This window comes from Bos indicus x Bos taurus, chromosome 13 (assembly GCF_003369695.1).
Source record: "Bos indicus x Bos taurus breed Angus x Brahman F1 hybrid chromosome 13, Bos_hybrid_MaternalHap_v2.0, whole genome shotgun sequence".
In the NCBI taxonomy this organism is placed as follows: domain Eukaryota; kingdom Metazoa; phylum Chordata; class Mammalia; order Artiodactyla; family Bovidae; genus Bos; species Bos indicus x Bos taurus.
The window spans coordinates 72,831,927-72,855,589 of record NC_040088.1 but is presented as its reverse complement, the minus strand read 5'-3'; the positions used below and the strand labels follow the sequence as shown (position 1 = coordinate 72,855,589).

Sequence of the window (23,663 nt, the reverse complement as noted above, 5' to 3'; positions counted from 1 at the left end):
TACATCAGTAGTGTGCGTGTGTCAATCCTCAACATATTTATTTTCGACAAGGTGGTTGATGGTATTGTGTACATTATTTATATCCTCGCCCCCCCCTACTTTGGATCTACTTCTATTACCTGTTAAGAAACTGGTGTTTAAAATTTCCATCTGTTTCTAGCTTTGGTTCCTTCAGTTCTTGCTTTGTTTGTTTTGAGGCTCTGTTGTTAGGCATGTGGATATTTATGACATGCCTTCCTGCTGAATTATCACTATGAGAAGTCTATCTTCTATCTCTAGAAGTCGAGAGACTTCTTCAGTATTCTTCAGCATTCTAATGTTTAAAGTATGCATGCTATGGGTTCTAACCAGTTACTTTTAAAAAATTGCAGCTTTACTTAAGAAAATGACAGTTTATTGAAATACAATTCACATACCATCAATTCACCCATTTAATATGTGTAATTCAGGGGTTTTTAGTATATTCACAGGGTTGTGCAACCATGGCCACAACAACTTTCAGAACATTTTCATCATCTCGAAAGAATCCCGCATTAGCAATCATTCTCCGTTTCATTCAGACACCCCACCCCCATCAGCCCAGGGCAACCACTTATTTATTTTCTGTCTCTATACATTTGCCTCTTCTAGACATTTCATATACATGAAATCATACTATATGTGGTTTTTATGACTGGCTTCTTTCGCTTGGTATAATGTTCTCAAGAGTCCTAAGTATTATAGCATGTTTCAGTATTTTATCCAACCATTGTTTCTGTTTTCTTTAAAAAAACTAATAGACTTTCTGTTTTAGAGCACTTTTAGGTTTGCAGCAAAATTGAATAGACAGTGCAGAGAGTTCCCATATATTGGGTTAGCCAACAAGTTCGTTCATGTTTTTCTGTAATATCTTATGGAAAAACCCAAACAAACTTTTTAGCCAACCCAATACTTCTCCCACCCCATAGCTTCTACTATGGTTGTAGTTGACAAATCTGAATATTCTGTAATATCTTATGGAAAAACCCAAACAAACTTTTTAGCCAACCCAATACTTCTCCCACCCCATCCCTCACCACTGTGGTTGTAGTTGACAAATCTACATTGATACCATGATCACCCAGAGTCCAGAGTTTACACTAGGGCTCACTCCCTGTTTTACACCTTATGGGTTTTGGAAATGTGTAATAACATGTTTGCACCTTTACAGTATCGTGCAGAGACGTTTCAGTTCCTTAAATCCCCTGTGCTCTGTCTGTTCATCCATGCCTTGTCCCCACCCCTAGCAACCACTGATCTTTTTCACTGTCTCAACAGTGTTACTTTTTCCAGAATATCATATATTTGGAATTATATACTATGTGGCCTTTTTAGATTGTCTTATATTCAAAAGCAGACACATTACTTTGCCAACAAAGGTCCGTTTAGCCAAGGCTATGGTTTTTCCTGTGGTCATGTACGGATGTGAGAGTTGGACTGTGAAGAAGGCTGAGCGCCGAAGAATTGATGCCTTTAAACTGTGGTGTTGGAGAAGACTCTTGAGAGTCCCTTGGACTGCGAGGAGATCCAACCAGTCCATTCTGAAGGAGATCAGCCCTGGGATTTCTTTGGAAGGAATGATGCTGAAGCTGAAGCTCCAGTACTTTGGCCACCTCATGCGAAGAGTTGACTCATTGGAAAAGACTCTGATGCTGGGAGGGATTGGGGGCAGGAGGAGAAGGGGACGACAGAGGATGAGATGGCTGGATGGTATCACTGACTCGCTGGACATGAGTCTGAGTGAACTCCGGGAGTTGGTGTTGGACAGGGAGGCCTGGCGTGCTGCGACTCATGGGGTCGCAAAGAGTCAGACACGACTGAGCGACTGAACTGAACTGAACTGAATGTGCATTTAAAGTTCTTCCAAGTCTTTTCACGTTTGCTAGCTCATTTTTTTAAAGTGATGGATAATATTCTGTTGTATGGATGTACTCCAGTTTATCTTTTTTTGGCCATGCTGTGTGTCATACTGGATCTTGGTTCCCCAGCCAGGGATTGAACCCTTGCATCTTTGTCCCTTGCATCTGGAGCATGGAATCTGAACCACTGTACTGCCAGAGAAGTCTCTCTATTCACTTACTGGAGGGTATTTTGGTTATTAACAAGTTTTGGCAATTATGAATTAAGCTGCTCTAAACATTTGTGTGCAGGTGTTTTTGTGGACTTAACTTTTCATAATTTATTTGGAATTGATATTCTGCCACTTCACATGTAATATAGAAATCCTGCAAATGTGTACCCCCATCTCACCCACCTTGATAGTATAGATGTTACATGGATTACATCCACATATCTTACAAATTTGACAAGACAGTGGTTTTTTTTTTTAACTTTAGTTGTATTTTTTCCAAGTTTACAGCTTTTTTCTCTCATTTTAATCAGATATTTGGTTTTTTGGATTCTGTTTATTCCTTTCTAAAAATATAAATTTCCATCTGGCATAATTTCTCTTCAACTAAAGCATTTCTTTTAGCACAAGGCTATTTGCAGTTCTCTCAGTTTGTTTTTTTAATTGAAAATGCATTTGAGGACTTCCCTGGTGGTCTGTGCTCCCAATGCAGGGAGCCTGGGTTCCATCCCTGGTCAGGGAACTACATCTCACATGTCACAGCTAAGAGTTCACATGCCGCAAAGAAGACAAGATCACTTGAAGGATATTTTTGGTGTACAGAATTTTAGTTGGACAGAGTTTTCTTTTTGTTGTTGTTTTTAAGCATGTTAAAGATGAAGTTACACAGTCCTCTGGAGCCCATTATTTCTGAGAAGTCAACAATCATTTTGAATTATTGTGTCCTTATATGTGATGTGTTGTTTTTCTCTGGATGTTTTCAAGGTTTTCTCCTTATGTTGCTTTTCATCAGTTTGGCTGTGATGTGCCTGGGTGTAGTTTTATTAACTTTTATGCTAAATGGGGTTTACTAAGTTTCTTGAATCTGTACATTTTTGTTTTTCACCAAATTTGGGATAATCTTTGCCGTTTGTTCTTCAGTCTGTTTTTCTGCCTAATTCCCTCTCTTCTCCTCCTAGGATGTATGCTAGACTTCTGAAAATTATCTTTTTAATCCCTGAGGCTAATCTTTAAATAATTTCCTTTTCTCTATTCTTAAGATTGGATGATTTCTATTCATCTGTCTTCAAGTTCTCTGACTTTTTCCCTCTATCATATCCATTCTGCTATTAAGCCCTTTATTTGAATTTTAAAATTTCAGATATTACGGGTTTTTTTAGTTCTCAAATTTCCATTTGGCTGTTTTATTGTTTCTCTTTCTCTGCTGAGGTTTTCTATGTGTGCATTCATTAGGAGAATCTTTTTTTTCACATCCTTGAGTATAATTAAGCTGGCAAAGGATTCTAAGGCAGCTGATTCCAACATCTCACTCATTTTGAGGTTAATCTCTGGTTTTGACTTCTCTTACTCTGTCCTGGTTCTTCATTTTTGTGAGTGATTGTGGACTATGTCCTGGACATTGTGAAGGTGTATCATGGAGAGGGAAGTTTCTGTTATATTCCTCTGAAGAGTGTCCATTTGTGTTGTTTTAGTAGGCAGCGCTATTGGATTCATACTGAAAACTCTGCCTCTGGGCAGCAGCTCAAATCTCATTTCAGTTCTTTTATTCTTTTCGTTAAAAAGTATTTATTTATTTGGCTGTGTTGGTCTTAGTTGTGGCATGCAGGGTCTTTCACTGTGGCATGCACGCTAGGTTGCCCATGGCATGTGGGATCTAGTTCCCCGACCAGGGATCGAACCCAAGTCCCCTGTGTCGGAAGGAGGATTCTTAACCCCTGGACCGCCAAGGAAGTCCATCAGTTCTCTTATTCTTGACTTAGCTGCTTGGCGGTTGCTCCACACACGCATAGTTGGGTTGTCTGGTGAATTAGGTAGCATTTGCAGAATTGGGGGCTTTCTGTCTTTCCTTCTCTTTTTTGGGGGGATTCCTCACTCATTTTTCAGTTGCTATGGTTGCCCCAAACTTGGCAAGCTATCAAAACTGTTTTTTTCTATCCAAGTTTTAGCTGCTCCACCTGGTGTGTGAGTGAACTGGAACAAATTGGCCTTCTTGGGAACCAAACAACATCTGTATTCATCTCAACCTGTGGTTTTGACTTAGGATGTTGTCAGCAAGCTGAACTATTAATATTCACAAGGCTGTAATAGCTTATAAAAGAATTAACTATAGAAATAAAAGCTGTAATAAATAACATTAACTTAGTGGGTATGTTTAGAGTAGAACAGGCACCAATGAAAAGAACATTAAGTTCCGGCATAAAACATCCAGCCCTTCTCCACCCAGGCACACACAATCTGGGGTGCACAGCCTGTGTTTTTCTTTAAAAGATTGAGGTCTCATCCTGGCTTTCCTCGTGACCCATGTTTTCGTGCGAACCCAGTTGGATTTACTTCAGGCCAGTTTGCACCGCCACTGAATCAGAGGGAAGCATCTTTGCCATGGGATGATTCTTTTTTTCAAAGTTGTCTCTAAGTGGACTTCCCTGGTGGTACAGTGGATGAGAATCTGCCTGCCATTGCAGGGGAACCAGTTTGATTCCTAGTCCGGGAGGATCCCACATGCCGAGAGACAACTAAGCCCACAAGCTGTAACTGCTGAAACCCGTGCACCTAGAGCCTGTGCTCTGCAACAGAAGCCCTGCACTGCAGTGAAGAGTAGCCCCCGATTGCCGTAAAGAGAAAGCCTGCACGCGGCATCGGAACCCCAGCACAGCTATTGATTAGTTATATATAAAGTGTCTCTCATCGTAAAGGCAATGAGAAAATACCTTCCCTGTTGTTGCCCACAGGCCACCAGTTAGGGACACAGATGCTCAGAGAAGTCAGGACCCCCGTGGCCCGTCAATGCACGGCTCCCTTTAAAATGCCATTCTTCCAGCCTGTGCCTTAGATCACGCACTTCTTTTCCCAAAGTACTTCTGAGGCCAGTTTCTAGCGTAGGGACTTCCCAGGTGGTCTAGTGGCTAAGACTCTGAGCTTCCAATACAGGCGGCCCAGGTTTGATCCCTGGTCAGGGAACTTGATCCCACATGCCGCAACTAAAGATCCTGAGTGCCGCAATGAAGACTGAAGATCCCACGTGCCTCAACTAAGACCCAGCACAGCCAAATGAATAATTAAAAAATAATAATAATTTAAAAAAAAGAGATTCTAACATAAATCAAGGATGGGAGATAACATCCGACAGCAGGAAGGCACGTCAGGTCCCCGAGGCCCTCATCCTTCCATGCAGAAGTGGGGAGATGAGTCAGTGTGGGGCTGCCCTGTTTCAGGGGGCTCTTTTCAGAGGTGAAGTTGCTCATTTGCTGGGTCCCCAGGTTAACAGTGCACCGGGGGGGGCGCTTCCCAAACCTGCCGCCGAAGCTGTGAGGATCGACCAGAGGACTGGTTGAATTCCTCTGTGTTTCCTTCCTTTTCCCAGGACCTGCTCGTCCCCTGTTCATCTCTCCTGGGTGTAGATCTTTCCAGGAGGCCTGTTCCAGTCTTCTAAGGGAGCGTTTCCAGGCCTGGCTGAGTAAGCTCCACCCCAAAGGCCGTGGCTGGGCATGGAGGCCTCCTGATTCCCACAGAAGATCGTGGGCAGATGGTGTCTCTCTTGAGTTGTGCCAACCCAGCTGGAATAAAATCTCTGGAATCCACTTCAGTGTTTGATTAATAGGGTAAAGGAGCAGTCGGCCTTACAAACCCAGAGGATCACACATTACATTTTACATATTACATATTCTTCTGGTAGATTTTTTACTTGAGTGGGAAAGGGAGAAAAGAAAAGGCTTAAGGGCAGTGGCTTTGTGCATTCACTTTTCTGTGTCTGTTGGGCAGTCCCTCTTCTTTCTTTCTTTTTTTTAGGCTCTTTTGAGTAAATGTGATATGATCCAAAGTGTTTGGAAAAGAGAGACCAGGGCCCTCTGTTACATTACATTGGATTGTTTATTAATATATGTTCTTTTTCACTGTTCTGTCAGCTTTGATTCCATTTCTGATCCACATCATTTTCATCTTTGGCTACGTGTTTGTGGATGGCCATGTGTACAGTGAGCTGGGCTAGAGTCTTATAAATACTGTCATTTGTGTCCTGAGACTGACCTGGCTTTCAACATTTTCCACGTAGGCACATTTTTAAAAACATTTCAGTGCGTTGAGGACACTGTGAAGTTGGTTGGAAAGAATGACACAAATGTAGTTGAACAGGCAACTCTGGAGCTCTGAAGTGTCAGGGCGTTTCCCTTTTGATGTTTGAGACAGGTCTGTTTGGCCGCCATGCACTGTGCACTGTACCTCTGGTTATATAATTGGTTTGCTGCTAATGGTGCATAATGCACTTCTGCCAACGTTTGCGTGGATGTCAAAGAACAATTCATGTTGCCTTCTCTCCAGTCCAGAAAAAGAAGGGAAGAGAGAACGGGAGACTGAGCAGATGTTGACCCAGACTCTGTGCAAAGGCCAGAGGGAGCCAGGAGACAGTGTCTGTGGTGAGACTGGTTCCAGGGTTCTAGGTGTAAGAAGTGTGGCCCCTGAGGCCTGTGTCCCTGAGACCTCATTCCCTGGACTCCTGCTCAGTGATGAATGGAGCCCAAAGATGTGGTGATGGACCTGAGAGAACCAGGATGTCAGAGGATGAAGGTGCCTTGGGCCGTGAGGTTTGGCCTCCTTGTCTGATGTCTCAGGAAGCCCAGGCTCCAAGAGCTGAAGCACTTTAACTGAGGCCTCACAGCTGCTTCGTGACCAGGCCTACTAGCTGGGTCATCCCAAGAGTGGCAGCAGAACTCCTGAGGACCTTGTGCTTCGGACTTGAAAGGGCCTCTGTCCGATACACTGTAGATGTCTCCATCATTGTATCTGCGGTCTTTCTTTGGTCCCACAGCTGAGCTACAGGGCCTGTTGGCCTCCAGGTGCAGCCCAGCAGGTGGCCCTGGTCTGGTGTGACTGTGTCCTTGTAAGAAAAGGAGATTAGGATCCAGACACATACACACAGGGACGCCCACATGAGGACACAGCAGGAAGGACAGACATCCCAGAAGAAACCAGCTCTGCCAGCACCTTGATCCTGGACTTCTAGCCTCCAGGACTGTGAGAAAATACATTTCTGTTGTTTTAAGTCACCCAATGAATAGTACCTTGTTGTTTTGTTGTTGTTGTTGTTTGGCATTTATCTTCTGACTTTATTATTTTGTTCATAGAAATTTTGACTTTTAAGCAAACTCCCCACACTTCCCACTCTTTTAAGGATGATGAAGAAGCTGTATTTCATTCTAGATGTTTCATAGATTACTTTTTTTTTTTTTTTTTGGTTAAAATTTCTGATTCTTCTGGAATTTGCTGAAAAGAATGAGATGGGTATTCTTTTTTTTTTCTTTTTAATATGGCTAATCAATTTTTTGGATAGCATTTTCTTTCTTCCTTTTTTTTTGGTCAGTGCTGAGTTTTCATTGCTGCTAGTGGGCTTTCTCTAGTTGTGGTGAGGGGGGGCTCTGCTCTCTAGTTTCAGTGCCCAGGCTTCGCACTGTGGTGCCTTTTCTTGTTGAGGATTATGGGCTCTAGGGCACGCGGGCTCAGTAGTTGTGAAGCATGGGCTCAGTTGCCCTGTGACATGTGGAATCTTCCTAGATGAGGAACCGAACGCATGTCCCCTGCATTGTCAGGCGGATTCTTAACCACTGGACTACCAAGGAAGTCTCGCTATCTTAACTTCTAACACTGCAGGTTAATTTTTTCTTCTCTTCAACTTAATGCAAGTGGAGTCTTGCAATATCTGCTTCTTCCATCATGTTTATAAGATCAGGGTTGTTATGTGGCTCATTCCTTTCCATGGCTTTACAGTTTCCCAGAATATGCCTCAAATTACTTATTTTTACTTTTGTTTGTTTGGTTTTGGCCACATGGCTTGAAGGACCCTAGTTTCTCCACCAGGGATTGAACCCACGTCCCCTGCAGTGGAAGCGCAGAGTCCTAACCACTGGACTACCAGGGAAGTCTCCACTTATATTTTTACTATTGATGGATGTTTGGATTGCTTCTGGTTTAGGGTACAATGAATAATGTTGCTTAAGAAAGCATGTCTTTTGGTGCACAAATCTATGGTTTCTATTGAGTTGGATCCTCGGTGTCGAATTGCCATGTTGTAGGGTGGATATGTATTTAGCTTTGGAAGATAAAACTGAGCAGGTTTTTAGAGCTGTTGTGTCAGCTATACCCCTACTAACAAGTTCTGAGCATTCCAGTTGCTCCACGTCTCTATCAAAGCTTGATATGATCAGTCTTTACATTTTAGCCAGTAATGTGGTATACTAACAGATCTTTCCCACTGTCCCCCAAAGTCCTACTTTGAAGCATTTTCCAATGACTGTGGTGTAAATAGTCCTCCCAGAGCAGATTTTAACCTACTAACTTGATGCCATTGAGACAGAGGATGGAGCTGTGAATGGTCAGCATGAGCAGCTCCAGCTGCCTGGGTTTACCTGATTGGTACATCTTGAAAACCATCAAAGTCTAAGACAGGAGAAGAAGACAGTGGGGAGTCCATGGGGCTGCTCCTTGGTCACTGAGCTGTATACAGTGTATACAGTTATAAGCATCGGCAGGGGTTTCCCTGATAGAGGGTCTCACCTTGAGGCTAAGGAAGCACCACACACTTGGAGCGGCAGGAGATGTTCCCTTCCCAGCCTGCCTTCGCGCTTGTCCGCTCCATCCACGTTCTTCAGCCGACTGAGGAAATCTACCTCTGTACTTAAGTGTATGATACCAGGTCCTCATGTGTGAAATGGGTGATTGAATGGCACCCTTTGGGACCACCCTTTTCTGACTCTGATATTCTGTAACATTATTCTCAGATTGAGGGTCACAGGCAAAGTAGATTATCCTTGGGAAATCTGGACTGAATAACAAGGTTACAGAAATCACTCATAAAGCAGCCAATAAGAGTCCACGTGAGGAAGACAGCAAGGGTGGACCGTGACTGCCAGGCCTGCTCGGTGTTGAAAATTCAAGTTTATGCTCATTGAGATAACGAGCTGTTACGTACTACGTTGGTACAATGGCCATCTACTATAACAAATGCAGCTAGGTGACAGATTTCTTTAAAAATTCATGGTACTGAACTGCCATATGACCCAGCAGTCCCACTGCCGGGGATACACACTGAGGAAACCAGAACTGAGACAGACACACGTGCCCCAGTGTTCATCGCAGCACTGTTTACAATAGCTCGGACACAGAAGCAACCTACATGTCCATCAGCAGATGAATGGACAAGGAAGTTGTGGTACATATGCACAATGGAATATTACTTAGCTATAAGAAGGAGCACATGAGAGTCAGTTCTAATGAGGCAGATGAAACTGGAGCCTATTATACAGAGTGAAGTAAGTCAGAGAAACAGCAATACAGTATACTAATGCACATATATGGAATTTAGAAAGACGGTAATGACGATCCTATATGCAAGGCAGCAAAAGAGACACAGATTAAACAACAGACTTTTGAACTATGTGGGGAAAGGTGAGGGTGGGATGATTTGAGAGAATAGCATTGACACATGTGCATTACCATATGTAAAATAGATGACCAGATCAAGTTTGCTGCATGAAGCAGGGCACTCAAAGCCAGTGCTCTGGGACAACCTAGAGGGATGGGGTGGGGAGGGAGGTGGGATTGGGGTTCAGGATGGGAGGACACATATGCACCCATGGCTGATTCATGTCTATGTATGGCAAAAACCACCACAATATTGTAAATCCTGCAATTAAAATAATTTTTTTTTAAACCTTGAAAAAAGTCATCATGTTGAGGGAGATTGGGCAGCAATGATTAAACTGGATAAACCCCAAATTATTTTGGGGGTCTTTAGAATCAGAAGTCTGTTTTAGCAAATGCCCTTCCATTGCACTCACTGTGGTTCCTTCAGAAGGAAAATTTATCACTGCTTATACCATGCAACTGCTGTTTAATATTTGGGTAGAAGTGCAGAAAGTTAAATTTAGAAATTCTAGTATAGGGAATTCCCTGACAGTCTAGCAGTTAGGACTCTGTGCTTCCATTGCAGAGGGATCAGGTTCTATCCCTGGTCAGGGACCTAAGATCTCACAAGCCGTGAAGTGCAGACAAAATTAAATTAAATTAAATGGACCACACTGCCTTAAATAAAAAAATTCTACTGTAAAAAAAGACTCCAGTATGTGCGTGTCTTTGTATGCTATGTAAGTTTTTGTTGAAATCTGGACGTTCTGATTCTCCCACACCTCAGACATTAATGATTTTTATTAGTCGAGGACTACAGTTGTCTTTGTGACTTTTCGAAGCTATTTTTGCAAAGTGTGTTCTTTGTTGTGCGTGGTGACTGACGTTTCCATTCTGCGATGTCTGCAGCCAGTCAGTGACCTGACAAACGCCTCCCCTGCAGTCTTCCTGCTCGTCTTAGCCTTCTCCTAGATGCTCTGAGGGCTTCCCCTGTGGCTCTGATAAAGAACCCGCCTGCCAATGCAGGAGATGCAGGCTCCCTGAGTCAGGAAGATCCCCTGGAGAGGGAAATGGCAACCCACTCTAGTATTCTTGCCGGTAAAATCCCATGGGCAGAAGAGCCTGGCAGACTACAGTCCATGGGGTCACAAAGAGTCAGATATGACTGAGGGACTAAACAGCAATAACAGAGATGCTCTGAGGGAAGTACTGCAGCCCAAGGAAGCTGACCCCAAGGCCAGAATCTGCTCCACGTCCTCAGTCACCAACAAAACACACAATTCCAGATTTTGGGTGACATGGTCCAGATTGCCCGCTCTTGTTCCAGCCAAAGGACTCTGGGCTGCTGTCCTCATGGCTCTGGTCCCCACGGCGTTGAGGGTGGTGACTGGCTCCTGCTCACCGCTCTCTTACAGAGATCAACAGCCTGTTTTCACCACCTTGCTGTGTCTGATCTGGTTCTAGAGTTTCAAATAGTTCCTTCCAGTCCCTCTATACGGCTCAGTTTTGCTCTGGTGGAGTTTCCTCCCCTGCCACTTTGCATGACATCACCATTCCCCCGTTTCTCATTTAAAAATTTTTTTGGCTTTGCAGTGTGGCATGTGCCCCCTGCATTAGGAGTCTTCACCCCTGGGCCACCAGGGGAGTTCCCCCCGCACCAGCTGTTTTTACTCACACATTGATGATCTGTAGCCTATCAGCTCTGACACTAGGGATTCAAAATTGTAGTATTCCAGTTCCATCATTTCTTCTACACTGCTACTGGCTACTTTTAGTAAAGAAGAGAAACTATTGCTTTCTTTATGGTAGAATTTGCTAGTTGAATTTAAGGTAGAAGCTGATATTGATACTGAGAGTAAGGTTTTCTGTATTTGCATACATATAGTGATACACATAGAGAAGCTCATTTTTATATGTAGAACCTTATGTGGATAACCTCATGTATGCTGCTGCTGCTGCTAAGTCACCTCAGTTGTGTCCGACTCTGTGTGACTCCATAGACGGCAGCCCACCAGGCTGCCCCGTCCCTGGGATTCTCCAGGCAAGAACACTGGAGTGGGTTGCCATTTCCTTCTCCAGTGCATGAAAGTGAAAAGTGAAAGTGAAGTCGCTCAGTCATGTCCAACTCTTAGCAGCCCCATGGATTGCAGCCTACCAGGCTCCTCCATCCATGGGATTTTCCAGGCAAGATATATATCAACTAATTATGTAGATGTTTTATAACCACTGGGAGTATGGCTATAATCCCAGCATGAATATAAGTACATGTGATTATAAAAATCTTTAGGGAGACTTCCCTGGTGGTCCAGTGGCTAAGACTCTCTGATCCCAAGTCCAGGGTGCCTGAGTTAGATCCCTGGTCAGGGAACCAGATCCCAAATGCTGCAACTAAAAATTCCCATGTGCCACAACTAATACCTGGTGCAGCCAAATAAATTAAAAAAAAAAAAAAAATCTTTTGGAAGTGCGAAGTTTTTGCCCAGTCTAAATAACTACTTTGTAGGAAGAGCAAATACTATGTTAATCGCCAATTAAATGATGCATCAGCTTTTTTTATATTGTTGGGATTGGAAAATCCCTTTGATAAAAGTGATGGCCTCTCAAGCTTTATCGCTGAGATGGGGCTGACCTTGGCAAAGTAAGTGAATAGTATATGTTTTGAAAAATAAGAAAAAAAGCCATGAAAACAGCTAATGCAGAGATTAATCCTTATAGCTCAGAACTGCTGAAGTGTGAAGTTTGATTACCAATCCCAAGGCTATTTGACATGGTGCCCAGACCTGCTTTTCTGGAACCCAAGGCTGGGCTTCAATATTTAATCAGAGTTGTAACATCTCTCCAGATACAGAACATGCCATCTAGAATGCGACCTTGGTGCTGCTTGTTCTGGGTTGGCACACTTTTACAGGATTTTTTGGAGGACCTTGTTTGGAGTTGTTCTGGGTTGCAATGCTCTGGTTCCACACAGCACACCCAGCTGCTTGTGAGAGGCCATAGTCCTTCTCCCTGTCTTGATACCCAGCAGATTTCCAGGGCCATGGATTAAATTCCTTCATCGCTGTGCTCCAGTTAAATGCAAACCTACACCTTCCCTCATGGCCTCCAGAGGGCTGCGTGGTCCTGCAGAGTGCTGGTCAACCACTGTTTCTTAACCAGTGTTCAGCTTGTTTGAGGGCAGGTTTTTCTCCCCAGGATGAAAACAGGGTTTTTGCCTCACCTGGTAGCAAAGTTTATGCTCCAATTTTAAATAAAGTTTTATAGCATTCAAATTACTGAGAATCTACAGATTCCAACTTCAAAATAATCAAACCGGAATAAGCCAATGGCTCCTCTTTATCTGGAACGTTGAATGTGGCTGGTCTTTCTAGTGATTTCCATGCGCGGACCTTTATGTATTTGTAGAATCTAGAAAGGATTAAATAATTTAGCTTGGGTGAAGAGAGAAACTGAAGAGGGCCTTGGACGTTCTATTATTTATAAGGATCACTTGGCTGTGAGGCCTGCACTTCACAGGTGAGTAGGCCTGGGTGCCAAGGGTGGGCAGTGCAGGGCACCGGACCCCGCCTGAGGGTCCCCTCTGTCTCCCTTCCAGGGTCCTGCGTGGGGATTCTAGGGGACAGCGTTCTTTGACCCCATACACAGGCTGGGGAGTCTGAACAGAGTTGGAGTAATATACTCCTGGCTCCCTGCTGGGAGGGACAGGGTAAAGCCCTTCTTCTCACCTTCTTGTTCTGTGTTTGGGTTGATCCCTTTTCCCCATCAGGAGGGAGGGAGGGAAAACATTTCTGGAAACAGGATTTGAGCAACTGGGAACCTGGGGACCCATGTGCAGGATGGTGATTCTGCTGTCCTTTGTGGTGTGATGAGCACAGTAGAAAAGATGTCATAGTTCCGAGGTGTTTAGAGTGTCCAGTGACTTGTCCTGCCCTTTTCTAGGACTCTCGAGTCTTGGGGAGGCCAGGGACATCAGCGTGGTTGATGAGCCCTGGCATATATCCCAGGTGGAGGCACCCTTTCAGTTTTTCCAAACCTTCCTGCCCCATCTCAGCGCTGAGGTTTGCCATGTTGAATCTTGGCTGAAAAAAGACCCCCATCCTGGGGTAGAAGGATGGCTCCTGTGACCCGAAGCAGTGACTCCTTTCTCCCAATAGTTTTCCCAGCGTTTTGAAATCAGTATTGTGCTGTGCTTAAGTCACTTCAGTTGTGTCTAACTTTTTGCGACCCCTTGGACAGTATATAGCATGCCAGGCTCCTCTGTCCATGAGGATTCTCCAGGCAAGAATGCTGGAGTGGGTAGCCATTTCCTTCTCCAGGGGATCTTCCCAACCCAGGGATCCAGCACACATCTCATAATTACATCTCCTGCATTGGCAGGCAGGTTCTTTACCACTAGCATCACCTGGGAAGCCTAAAGCCAGCATAAGGAGTTGGGGCAGCGGCAACCCACAAAGCGAGGAAGTGGGGAGGCATCACCAGGGACCCAGCTGACCCTCCCGGCCTGTGGCGAGGACAGTCGATCGCCCACGCTTGGTCCCTCGAGGGGCGCAGCACGCCACAGGGGCGTGGAGGGACGAAGGGGTGTCCCCCATCACGGGTCCCCTCCCCAGCGGCCGGGGAGCAGGTCCGGGACGCCAGCCAGTCTGGCCCTTATCTTGGATGGAGGTTAGGAAGTGTCCTAGCAAAGGGCGCCTGAAGGGTCTTTTGTGCCTGACCTGTAGGATGCTGGTCTGAATCACCAATGGCGTATGCCTGGATGGCCGAAGACAAAGCACCTGCTCTGTTGGGTCAGGGTCTCAGTTTCCTAGGGATGAGGGAAAGGAGAGGAAAAGAAGTGTTTCTGAATGGCCAGGACTCAACTGTGATGTGCAAAGCTGGCATGACTGGGGTAACAGTGGGCCAAGGGTGGGGGCCCTCGCCCCTGAATCAGCCCGTGAGTGGAATTGGGAGGGGGCTATGGTCCAGCGAGCCCCCTCAGGATAGGGCTGGCTCATCACTTCTCTTGAGAGGGCTTTCGGTGCCCTCTGACCTCCAGCCCCACACCTGAGTTCTGCCCAAGACTGGAATCCTAGGGCAGGAGTGCCAGGCACCCAGCAGGTCCTGTGTGTAAGTGCATAGAGAAAAACACAGAGTGAATATTTGCCAAAATAGTAATAATGATATTTTTTTAGGTGATGAAATTTTGGATGACTTTGGTCCTCTTTATACTTACCTGTTTTTTTCCTGATTATTCTGTATTAGGTACTTTTTTTTTTTTTTTTTAACAGAACAAAGTAATTCTGGTTTTTCAAGCCAGTAGAGGATGGATTCCCTGCAAACACGTCTCTAGCCTCACTGACCTCCTCCAGCCTTGCGCACCCTGAGCAGACCCTGGTGCCCACACCCCAGCTCTTACCCTGCCCTGGACCACACTGCCTGGCGCCCCAGGACAGTGGAGGGAAGCGAGGGCCAGTCCAACGGCGCGGCGTCTTCCTGTCCCGCACGTGGCCTGCGATGGGATGGACAAAGAGGAAGAGAACCACTACGTTTCACAACTTAGGGACGTCTACAGCAGCTGTGACACCACGGGGACAGGCTTCTTGGACCGGGAGGAGCTGACCCAGCTCTGCCTGAAGCTCCATCTGGAAAAACAGCTGCCTGTCCTCCTGCACACACTTCTCGGAAACAACCAGTTTGCCAGGGTGGGTACTGGACTTCATTCTCACAGAGAAAAGCATGGAGAGCCCGTGGTGACAGCTATGGGCGTCTGAGAAACACCAGTTGACTAGAGATACTCATCAAAGGAAAGTTAGGAGGAAATGGGATGCCATTTTTCCTTTTATGGAACTCTTGTGTTGTAGAAAGGGGTTTCTTAAGATTGCCCTTTTTTAAGCGTAGTAACTTCCAGAGATTTGTTTTTGTTCCGTTTTTCCAGAAAGATGTTTAACGGCTGATTTGTCCGGGGAGTGGAAGGTTGTTATGGATGGTTCACAAAGCACAGTGGTCTGTGTACAGCTCACGTGCTGGGTCATTCAGAGGCAGCTTCGAAGTACCTCGAAGGCAGATTGTCTCATAAAATTGCCCAGTGAAATTTGTCCAGCAGCTGGACAAAACATCGCACGTTGCTGTTGCAGGAACGAAGGCTTCCTGCCTTCAGAGGTGCCCTCTGAGTGTATCTGTCCCAGATAGGAAGAAAGTGTGCGTGGAGTTCTTTTCTCTAGGAAGTTCAAGGTCGCCTAGAAAGGTCATCTGAAGCCTGGAGCACGCCTTGCTTTCCTGAGGGGAACACTGAGAAGCTTCTTGGTGTTCTGTTTCTTAAATGTGTCCAGATGTAACATATTCATTTTATGCTTGTAATAATGAATTTTTTTTTTTTTTTTTTGCTGCCCTCTGTCGTTGCTGCGTGTAGGCTTTCTCCAGTTGCAGCAAGTAGGGGCTGTTCTTCGTTCCTCATTGCAGTGGTTTCTGTTGCAGAGCCTCGGCTTGAGAGTACAGGCTCAGTAGTTGTGGTGCTTGGGCTTAGTTGCCCCACAGCATGAGGGATCTACCTAGACCAGGGATCGAACCCCATGTCCATTCCGTTGGCAGGTGGATTCTTAACCACGAGACCACCAGGGAGGTACGCATGTTCATTTTAAAACCAGAGCCTGGGAATTCCCTAGTGGTCCAGTAGTTAGGAATATGGGCCCGGGTTCAATCCCTGGTTTGGAAATTGAGATCCCACAGACTGAAAAAAAAAAAAAAAAAACAGAAATAAAAAAGCAGTGCCTATAATTACAGGCACTTCATCTTACCTTTGAAGGAAGAGTATTTTTCCCCCCACAGAACTTAGTAAAACTGGTCTCATTTTGAATGAGAAAAAAAATTCCAGCCTGAGTTGGTTCTTGAAGAACAACCTAAAACCCCTCTCTGCTGGCCCCGGGGGAGCTTCTAGGCGAATCTGACTCCTGTTACTCCCCCAGAGCCCGGGTGGTCAGTGCTGTCAGCAGAGCTGCTCCTGCGGCGAGGAGGACTCTGCCTCACACGCCCGCCTTACCCTGCTCGGTCACCTTCCCCTCTACTGCTTTTTCTTTATGGACTTAAGGCTCAGGTGTGGGAACTTCCCTCATGGTCCAGCGGTTAAGACTCCGTGCTTCCACTGCAGGGGGGACTTGTTCCATCCCTGGCTGGTGAACTAAGATGCCACATGCCATTCGTGGTGTGGCCAGGAAAAAAATCAGGTGTGATTTTGATCGCTCATGTCCTAGCCCCTCTTGATATCACCTGGAATTGCATTCAAGGGCTAGGTGAGCAAAAGGCACATTTGTGAAAATCACCACTGGATAAAACAGCATAAACAGCTTATCTGGTTTCCTTGATGTTTTTTATCCTGGCCCCTCCTCCGTTTGTGAGCTGTGATGGGAGAGGACACAGAAACACAGTCAAATGGTATCAGATAAAACAGCAGCACACTCAGCCATCAGATTCCCTCCTGCTTTCTTTTTTGTTGTTGTTGTTAACGCTACACAGCTTGTGGGATCTTAGTTCCCCAACGAGGGGTTGAACCTGGGCTCTTGGCTGTGGGAGTGCAGAGTCCTAACCACTGAACCACCAGAGAATTCCCAAATCCCCTCCTGTTTGATGGCTCAGAAGAAAGCTGATAAGTATTATCAAAGATGCAATAGAAATCTGAGATTGGATCAGACAAAATGTCCGTTTCATTCCGCTCCCATGTAGTCAACAAGGTGTTTTTTTAAAATATTTATTTATTTATTTCGCTGCACCAGTCTTCCCTGTGACATGTGGGATCTTTAGGTGGGGCATTCAAACTCTTAGCTGCGGCATGTGAGATCTAGTTCCCTGACCAGCGGTGGAGCTGGGTCCCCTGCATTGGGAGCTTGGAGTCTTAGTCACTGGACTACCAGGGAAGTCCCTCAACAAGTATTTTTGAGCACTTATTATGTGCTAGGCAACATCTAGAAGGTAGGAGTGTAAAATGAAAGCAATATAATATCTCTGTGAGATGAAAGCTATGCAAGAATATTCTTTCTAGTATTGATCCACATGGCAAAAGTCTGGACACAGCCTTTTCAGTATGAGCTTAGTTAAGGTCCATATAGTCAAGGCAGTGGTTTTTCCAGCAGTCATGTATGGATGTGAGAGTTGAATCATAAAGAAGGCTGAGTGCCAAAGAATTGATGCTTTTGAATTGTGGTGCTGGAGAAGATTTTTGAATCAAAAGGAGATCAAACCAGTCAATCCTAAAGGAAATCAACCTGGAATATTCATTGGAAGGACTGATGCTGAAGCTGAAGCTCCAGTACTCTGGCTACCGATGGGAAGAGCCAACTCATTGGAAAAGACTCGGATGCTGGGAAAGATTAAGGGTGGGGAGGAGAAGGGGACAACAAAGAATGAGATGGTTGGATGGCATCACCAACATGACATGAACTCGAGCAAACTCTGAGAGATGGTGAGGGACAAGGGAAGCCTGGTGTGTTGCAGTCCATGGGGTCGCAAAAATTTGGACATGACTTGTGACTGAACAACAATACATTAATAGATCCACCTGATGAAATTGATGCATCATCCTAAAAAAGAGAGAAGAGGCTTCAGACTTTGTCATATTAGCAGTTTAGCAAATTCACGCCCACCTTCCAGTGAGGGCTACTAGAATGGTAAGTCCATACAGCACAGGGAAGAGTAGCCCCCACTCGCCACAAATGGAGAAAGCCTGCATGCAGCAAGAAGACCCAGCACAGCCAAAAGTAAATCAATAGAACTTTTTTTTTAAAAAAGTAGAAGGGTGAAAGAATGTCTCCTTGAGAAGGTGAATTCTGCTCAGTTTTGAAAGGATATAGAGATCAACACATCTGATAGACATTTGTTGAGTATTTACAATGTGTTAGCTAGTTGGGGAGCCAGAAGATAAACACACATATGAGCAGTCCACCTTCAAGTCTGATACGTGTGTAACCCAGGTAGAGACGTTCCACAGCCAACAGCTGCGTTTAGTGCTCAGAGGCAGCAATAGAAATGTGCTCATTCGAGTTCTGTGCCAGGTGTGGGAAGCACGCTTGGACCTACAGCCCCAGGCCTGCTTTTCTAGCATATTCCGGTGACATTTTGACCTACAAGTATCTCTTGTGTTGATTTCTTTCTGTGTGACTTCAGGTGAAGTACAGGTAGAGAAAAGAGTTGGGAAGTGTGCAGCTCAGTGAACATCCGTTCCAAGCATACCTGGGCCCCCAGCATCCTGCATCCCTCCTCAGGTGCCTCTGTAGTCCCTCTGGCCATCTTGATGAGAAGAGCATAGATTTGTTTGCCTGTTTCTGAACTATATACAGGTGGATGTATACAGCACATGCTCAGTGCATCCTCTGGTTCTTTCACTCAGTATCATGTCTGCAATCTATATTCAGATAGTGTCGGTCAGTGTCAATATGTTGTCTCTGTCAGTGTTTTATTTCCCCCTGTTGTCGTCTTTCATTGTCTGACTGAATCACAGTTTATTTACCCATTTTCTTTAGGCACATCTGGATCATTTCCAATATTCTTTTAATAAATTATGTTTTTGCTGAAAAAAGAATCAAAGTGAAATTAAAACATTTCAGACAATCACACTAAAAGAGCTTAGCACCAGCATACTTAAGAAAACACGCAAGTCTCAAAGATCTATTTCAAATAGATGGAGAACTATCCCAGGCAGAAGGTTGGAAATGAAGGAAGAAATGAAAAACAAGGTGGAAAATATTTGAATAATTCTAAATGAACACTGACTATATAAAACAAAAATATCTTGTAAGGAGTTAAAATAAATGATAACAAAGGCACAAAAGTATCAGACAGGCTTTGTGTTGTCCCTGAAGAGGGTAAAACTGGTTAATATGAAAGCTTCAAGCTCCATAAGAAAGCTAGTCTCTAGGGTAAAAAGCATTACTGAACTGAAGAGGGTCGGCATTGTATAGTGACAAAAGATTCAATTTACCGAGAGGATATGAATGTATATTCTGTGACTCAGCAATCCCATTCTTAGGTGCGTATACTCCAGAGAAACTCTTGGGACATATATGTGACTGTTCAGAGCTTTTTTTTGCCCCCAGTGTAGGGGCGGGGGATTTAATCAGGAAAGGAACCTTGGTGGAGGACTAGCCTACATGCTGGCATGTTCTCTTTCATGGTGGGTAGTGAAGGCATGGGTATTTCTTTGTGTGTTAATGTTTGTGGTCATCAGACACGTCTTTTCTGCACCTTTTTTCTAATTATGTTATCTAACTTCCTTTTATGGAGTTGTTAATAGTGTTTTTTGGTGAAGGGCTTATGACTCACTCTTTTTTTAAAATTTAAATTTATTTATTTTAATTGGAGGCTAATTACTTTACAATATTGTATTGGTTTTGCCACACATCAACATAAATCCGCCACGGGTATACACGTGTTCCCCATCCTGAACCCCCCTCCCACCTCCCTCCCCGTACCATCCCTCTGGGTCATCCCAATGCACCAGCCCCAAGCATCCTGTATCCTGTATCGAACCTGGACTGGCGATTTGTTTCTTATATGATATACATGTTTCAATGTATTTCTCCCAAATCATCCCACCCTCTCCCTCTCCCACAGAGTCCAAAAGACTGTTCTATACATCTGTGTCTCTTTTGCTGTCTCATATACAGGGTTATCGTTACCATCTTTCTAAATTCCATATATATGCATTAGTGTTTTTCTTTCTGGCTTACTTCACTCTGTATAACAGGCTCCAGTTTCATCCACCTCATTAGAACTGATTCAAATATATTCTTTTTAATGGCTGAGTAATACTCCATTGTGTATATGTACCACAGCTTTCTTATCCATTCATCTGCTGATGGACATCTAGGTTGCTTCCATGTCCTGGCTATTATAAACAGTGCTGCGATGAACATTGGGGTACACGTGTCTCTTTCAATTCTGGTTTCCTCGGTGTGTACGCCCAGCAGTGGGATTGCTGGGTCATAAGGCAGTTCTATTTCCAGTTCTTTAAGGAATCTCCACACTGTTCTCCATAGTGGCTGTACTAGTTTGCATTCCCACCAACAGCGTAAGAGGGTTCCCTTTTCTCCACACCCTCTCCAGCATTTATTGCTTGTAGGCTTTTGGATCGCAGCCATTCTGACTGGCGTGAAATGGTACCTCATAGTGGTTTTGATTTGCATTTCTCTGATAATGAGTGATGTTGAGCATCTTTTCATGTGTTTGTTAGCCATCTGTATGTCTTCTCTGGAGAAATGCCTCTTTAGCTTTTTGGCCCATTTTTTGATTGGGTCTTTTATTTTTCTGGAATTGAGCTGCAGGAGTTGTATATTTTTGAGATTAGTTGTTTGTCAGTTGCTTCATTTGCTATTATTTTCTCCCATTCTGAAGGCTGTCTTTTCACCTTGCTTATAGTTTCCTTTGTTGTGCAGAAGCTTTTAAGGTTAATTAGGTCCCATTTGTTTATTTTTGCTTTTATTTCCAATATTCTGGGAGGTGGGTCATAGAGGATCCTGCTGTGATGTATGTCAGAGAGTGTTTTGCCTCTGTTGTCCTCTAGGAGTTTTATAGTTTCTGGTCTTACGTTTAGATCTTTAATCCATTTTGAGTTTATTTCTGTGTATGGTGTTAGAAAGTGTTCTAGTGGGAGACTTTAATACCCCACTCACACCTATGGATAGATCAACTAAACAGAAAATTAACAAGGAAACACAAATTTTAAATGATACAATAGACCAGTTAGACCTAATTGATATCTATAGGACATTTCACCCCAAAACAATGAATTTCATCTTTTTCTCAAGAGCACACGGAACCTTCTCCAGGATAGATCACATCCTGGGCCATAAATCTAGCCTTGGTAAATTCAAAAAAATTGAAATCACTCCAAGCATCTTTTCTGACCACAATGCAGTAAGATTAGATCTCAATTATAGGAGGAAAACTATTAAAAATTTCAACATATGGAGGCTGAACAACACGCTGCTGAATAACCAACAAATCACAGAAGAAATCAAAAAAGAAATCAAAATATGCATAGAAACGAATGAAAATGAAAACACAACAACCCAAAACCTGTGGGACACTTTAAAAGCAGTGCTAAGAGGAAAGTTCATAGCAATACAGGCATACCTCAAGAAACAAGAAAAAAGTCAAATAAATAACCTAACTCTACACCTAAAGCAACTAGAAAAGGAAGAAATGAAGAACCCCAGGGCTAGCAGAAGGAAAGAAGTCTTAAAAATTAGGGCAGAAATAAATGCAAAAGAAACAAAAGAGACCATAGCAAAAATCAACAAAGCCAAAAGCTGGTTATTTGAGAGGATAAATAAAATTGACAAACCATTAGCCAAACTCATCAAGAAACAAAGGGTGAAAAATCAAATCAATAAAATTAGAAATGAAAATGGAAAGATCACAACAGACAGCACAGAAATACAAAGGATCATAAGAGACTACTATCAGCAATTATATTCCAATAAAATGAACAACTTAGAAGAAATGGACAAATTCTTAGAAAAGTACAACTTTCCAAAACTGAACCAGGAAGAAATAGAAAATCTTAACAGACCCATCACAAGCACGGAAATTGAAACTGTAATCAGAAATCTTCCAGCAAACAAAAGCCCAGGACTAGACGGCTTCACGGCTGAATTCTACCAAAAATTTAGAGAAGAGCTAACACCTATCCTACTCAAACTCTTCCAGAAAATTGCAGAGGAGGGTAAACTTCCAAACTCATTCTATGAGGCCAGCATCACCCTAATACCAAAACGTGACAAAGATGCCACAAAAAAAGAAAACTACAGGCCAATATCACTGATGAACAGAGATGCAAAAATCCTTAACAAAATTCTAGCAATCATAATCCAACAATACATTAAAAAGATCATACACCACGACCAAGTGGGCTTTATCCCAGGGATGCAAGGATTCTTCAATATCCGTAAATCAATCAATGTAATACACCACATTAACAAATTGAAAAATAAAAGCCATATGCTTATCTCAATAGATGCAGAGAAAGCCTTTGACAAAATTCAACATCCATTTATAATAAAAACTCTCCAGAAAGCAGGAATAGAAGGAACATACCTCAACATAATAAAAGCTATATATGATTCACTTTTAATTGCCTTACTATATCTTCAGTTTTTTAAAACCTTAAGTAAATATTTGCAAGGATATCCAACCAGTCCATTCTAAAGGAGATAGGTCCTGGGTGTTCTTTGGAAGGAATGATGCTAAAGCTGAAACTCCAGTACTTTGGCCACCTCATGCATAGAGTTGACTCATTGGAAAAGACTCTGATGCTGAGAGCGATTGGGGGCAGGAGGAGAAGGGGACAACAGAGGATGAGATGGCTGGATCGCATCACTGACTCAATGGACGTGAGTTTGAGTGAACTCCGGGAGTTGGTGATGGACAGGGAGGCCTGGCGTGCTGCGATTCATGGGGTCACAAAGAGTCGGACACAACTGAGTGAATGAACTGAACTGAACTGAACTGAACTGAAATATTTGAAAAAATAAATGTCCTCAGTGCTGAAGGCAATATAAGATCTTCCATCTGAGAAAACCTCAAAGCCCAGTGTGTTACGTATGTGGCTTGTGGAAAGCAGTGTTGACCACTTTTCTCAAATTCACAGGTTAACTTCGAGGAATTTAAGGACGGTTTCATAGCTGTGTTGTCATCCCAGTCTGGTCTTGCCTCCTCAGATGAAGACAGTGGGTCTTTGGAGTCAGGTAAGAGGCCTTTCTGGTCTTCTTTACATCTTTTTCTGTGATTCTGTGACTTCTGGAGTATGAAGTTGTACCTGAACAACGCAGCAGGTCTATGTTCCCCAGCTGCATGGACTGGGACCAGCACCTGGGTGTTTTCTTATTTGGCTTCCTTATTTGTTCAATGGTTCTGTAAGGGGAAAGTCTTGTGTTTTCTTCTGCACTGCACAAAATCCTCTGCATACCCTGGCACTTCTGGTCACTAGATCTCTGTAGTTTCCCCTGCATCAGGCCATTTTGCAACACCAGCTAGGTGTACTGCAGTTCAACTCCATTCTGACACCATCTCCCTGGACACAGCTGCAGACCCCACAGGCTAAGACCGCACTGCCTTCAGACAACAATCTCAAGCCCAGCTTGTCACCTTGTGCTTCTGACCCACTGGCTAAAGATTGGAGGTGCCCATGGCCTCCTTCAGTTCAGTTCAGTTCAATTCAGTT

At 43.9% G+C, this 23,663-nt stretch overlaps 1 protein-coding gene across 3 annotated transcripts in view; it reads left to right on the top strand.

Annotated features, from left to right (window-relative positions):
- LOC113903700 (ninein-like protein) overlaps window positions 1-23,663 on the top strand; it is a 96,684-nt gene that overhangs the window by 22,629 nt on the left and 50,392 nt on the right. For all 3 annotated transcript variants that reach the window (XM_027560260.1, XM_027560261.1, XM_027560262.1), the window contains 2 exons: window positions 14,743-15,156; window positions 23,091-23,187. In XM_027560260.1, the coding sequence (XP_027416061.1) occupies window positions 14,974-15,156; window positions 23,091-23,187 (280 nt within the window). In that variant the 5' untranslated portion in view covers window positions 14,743-14,973. The remainder of the gene's footprint in view (window positions 1-14,742; window positions 15,157-23,090; window positions 23,188-23,663) is intronic.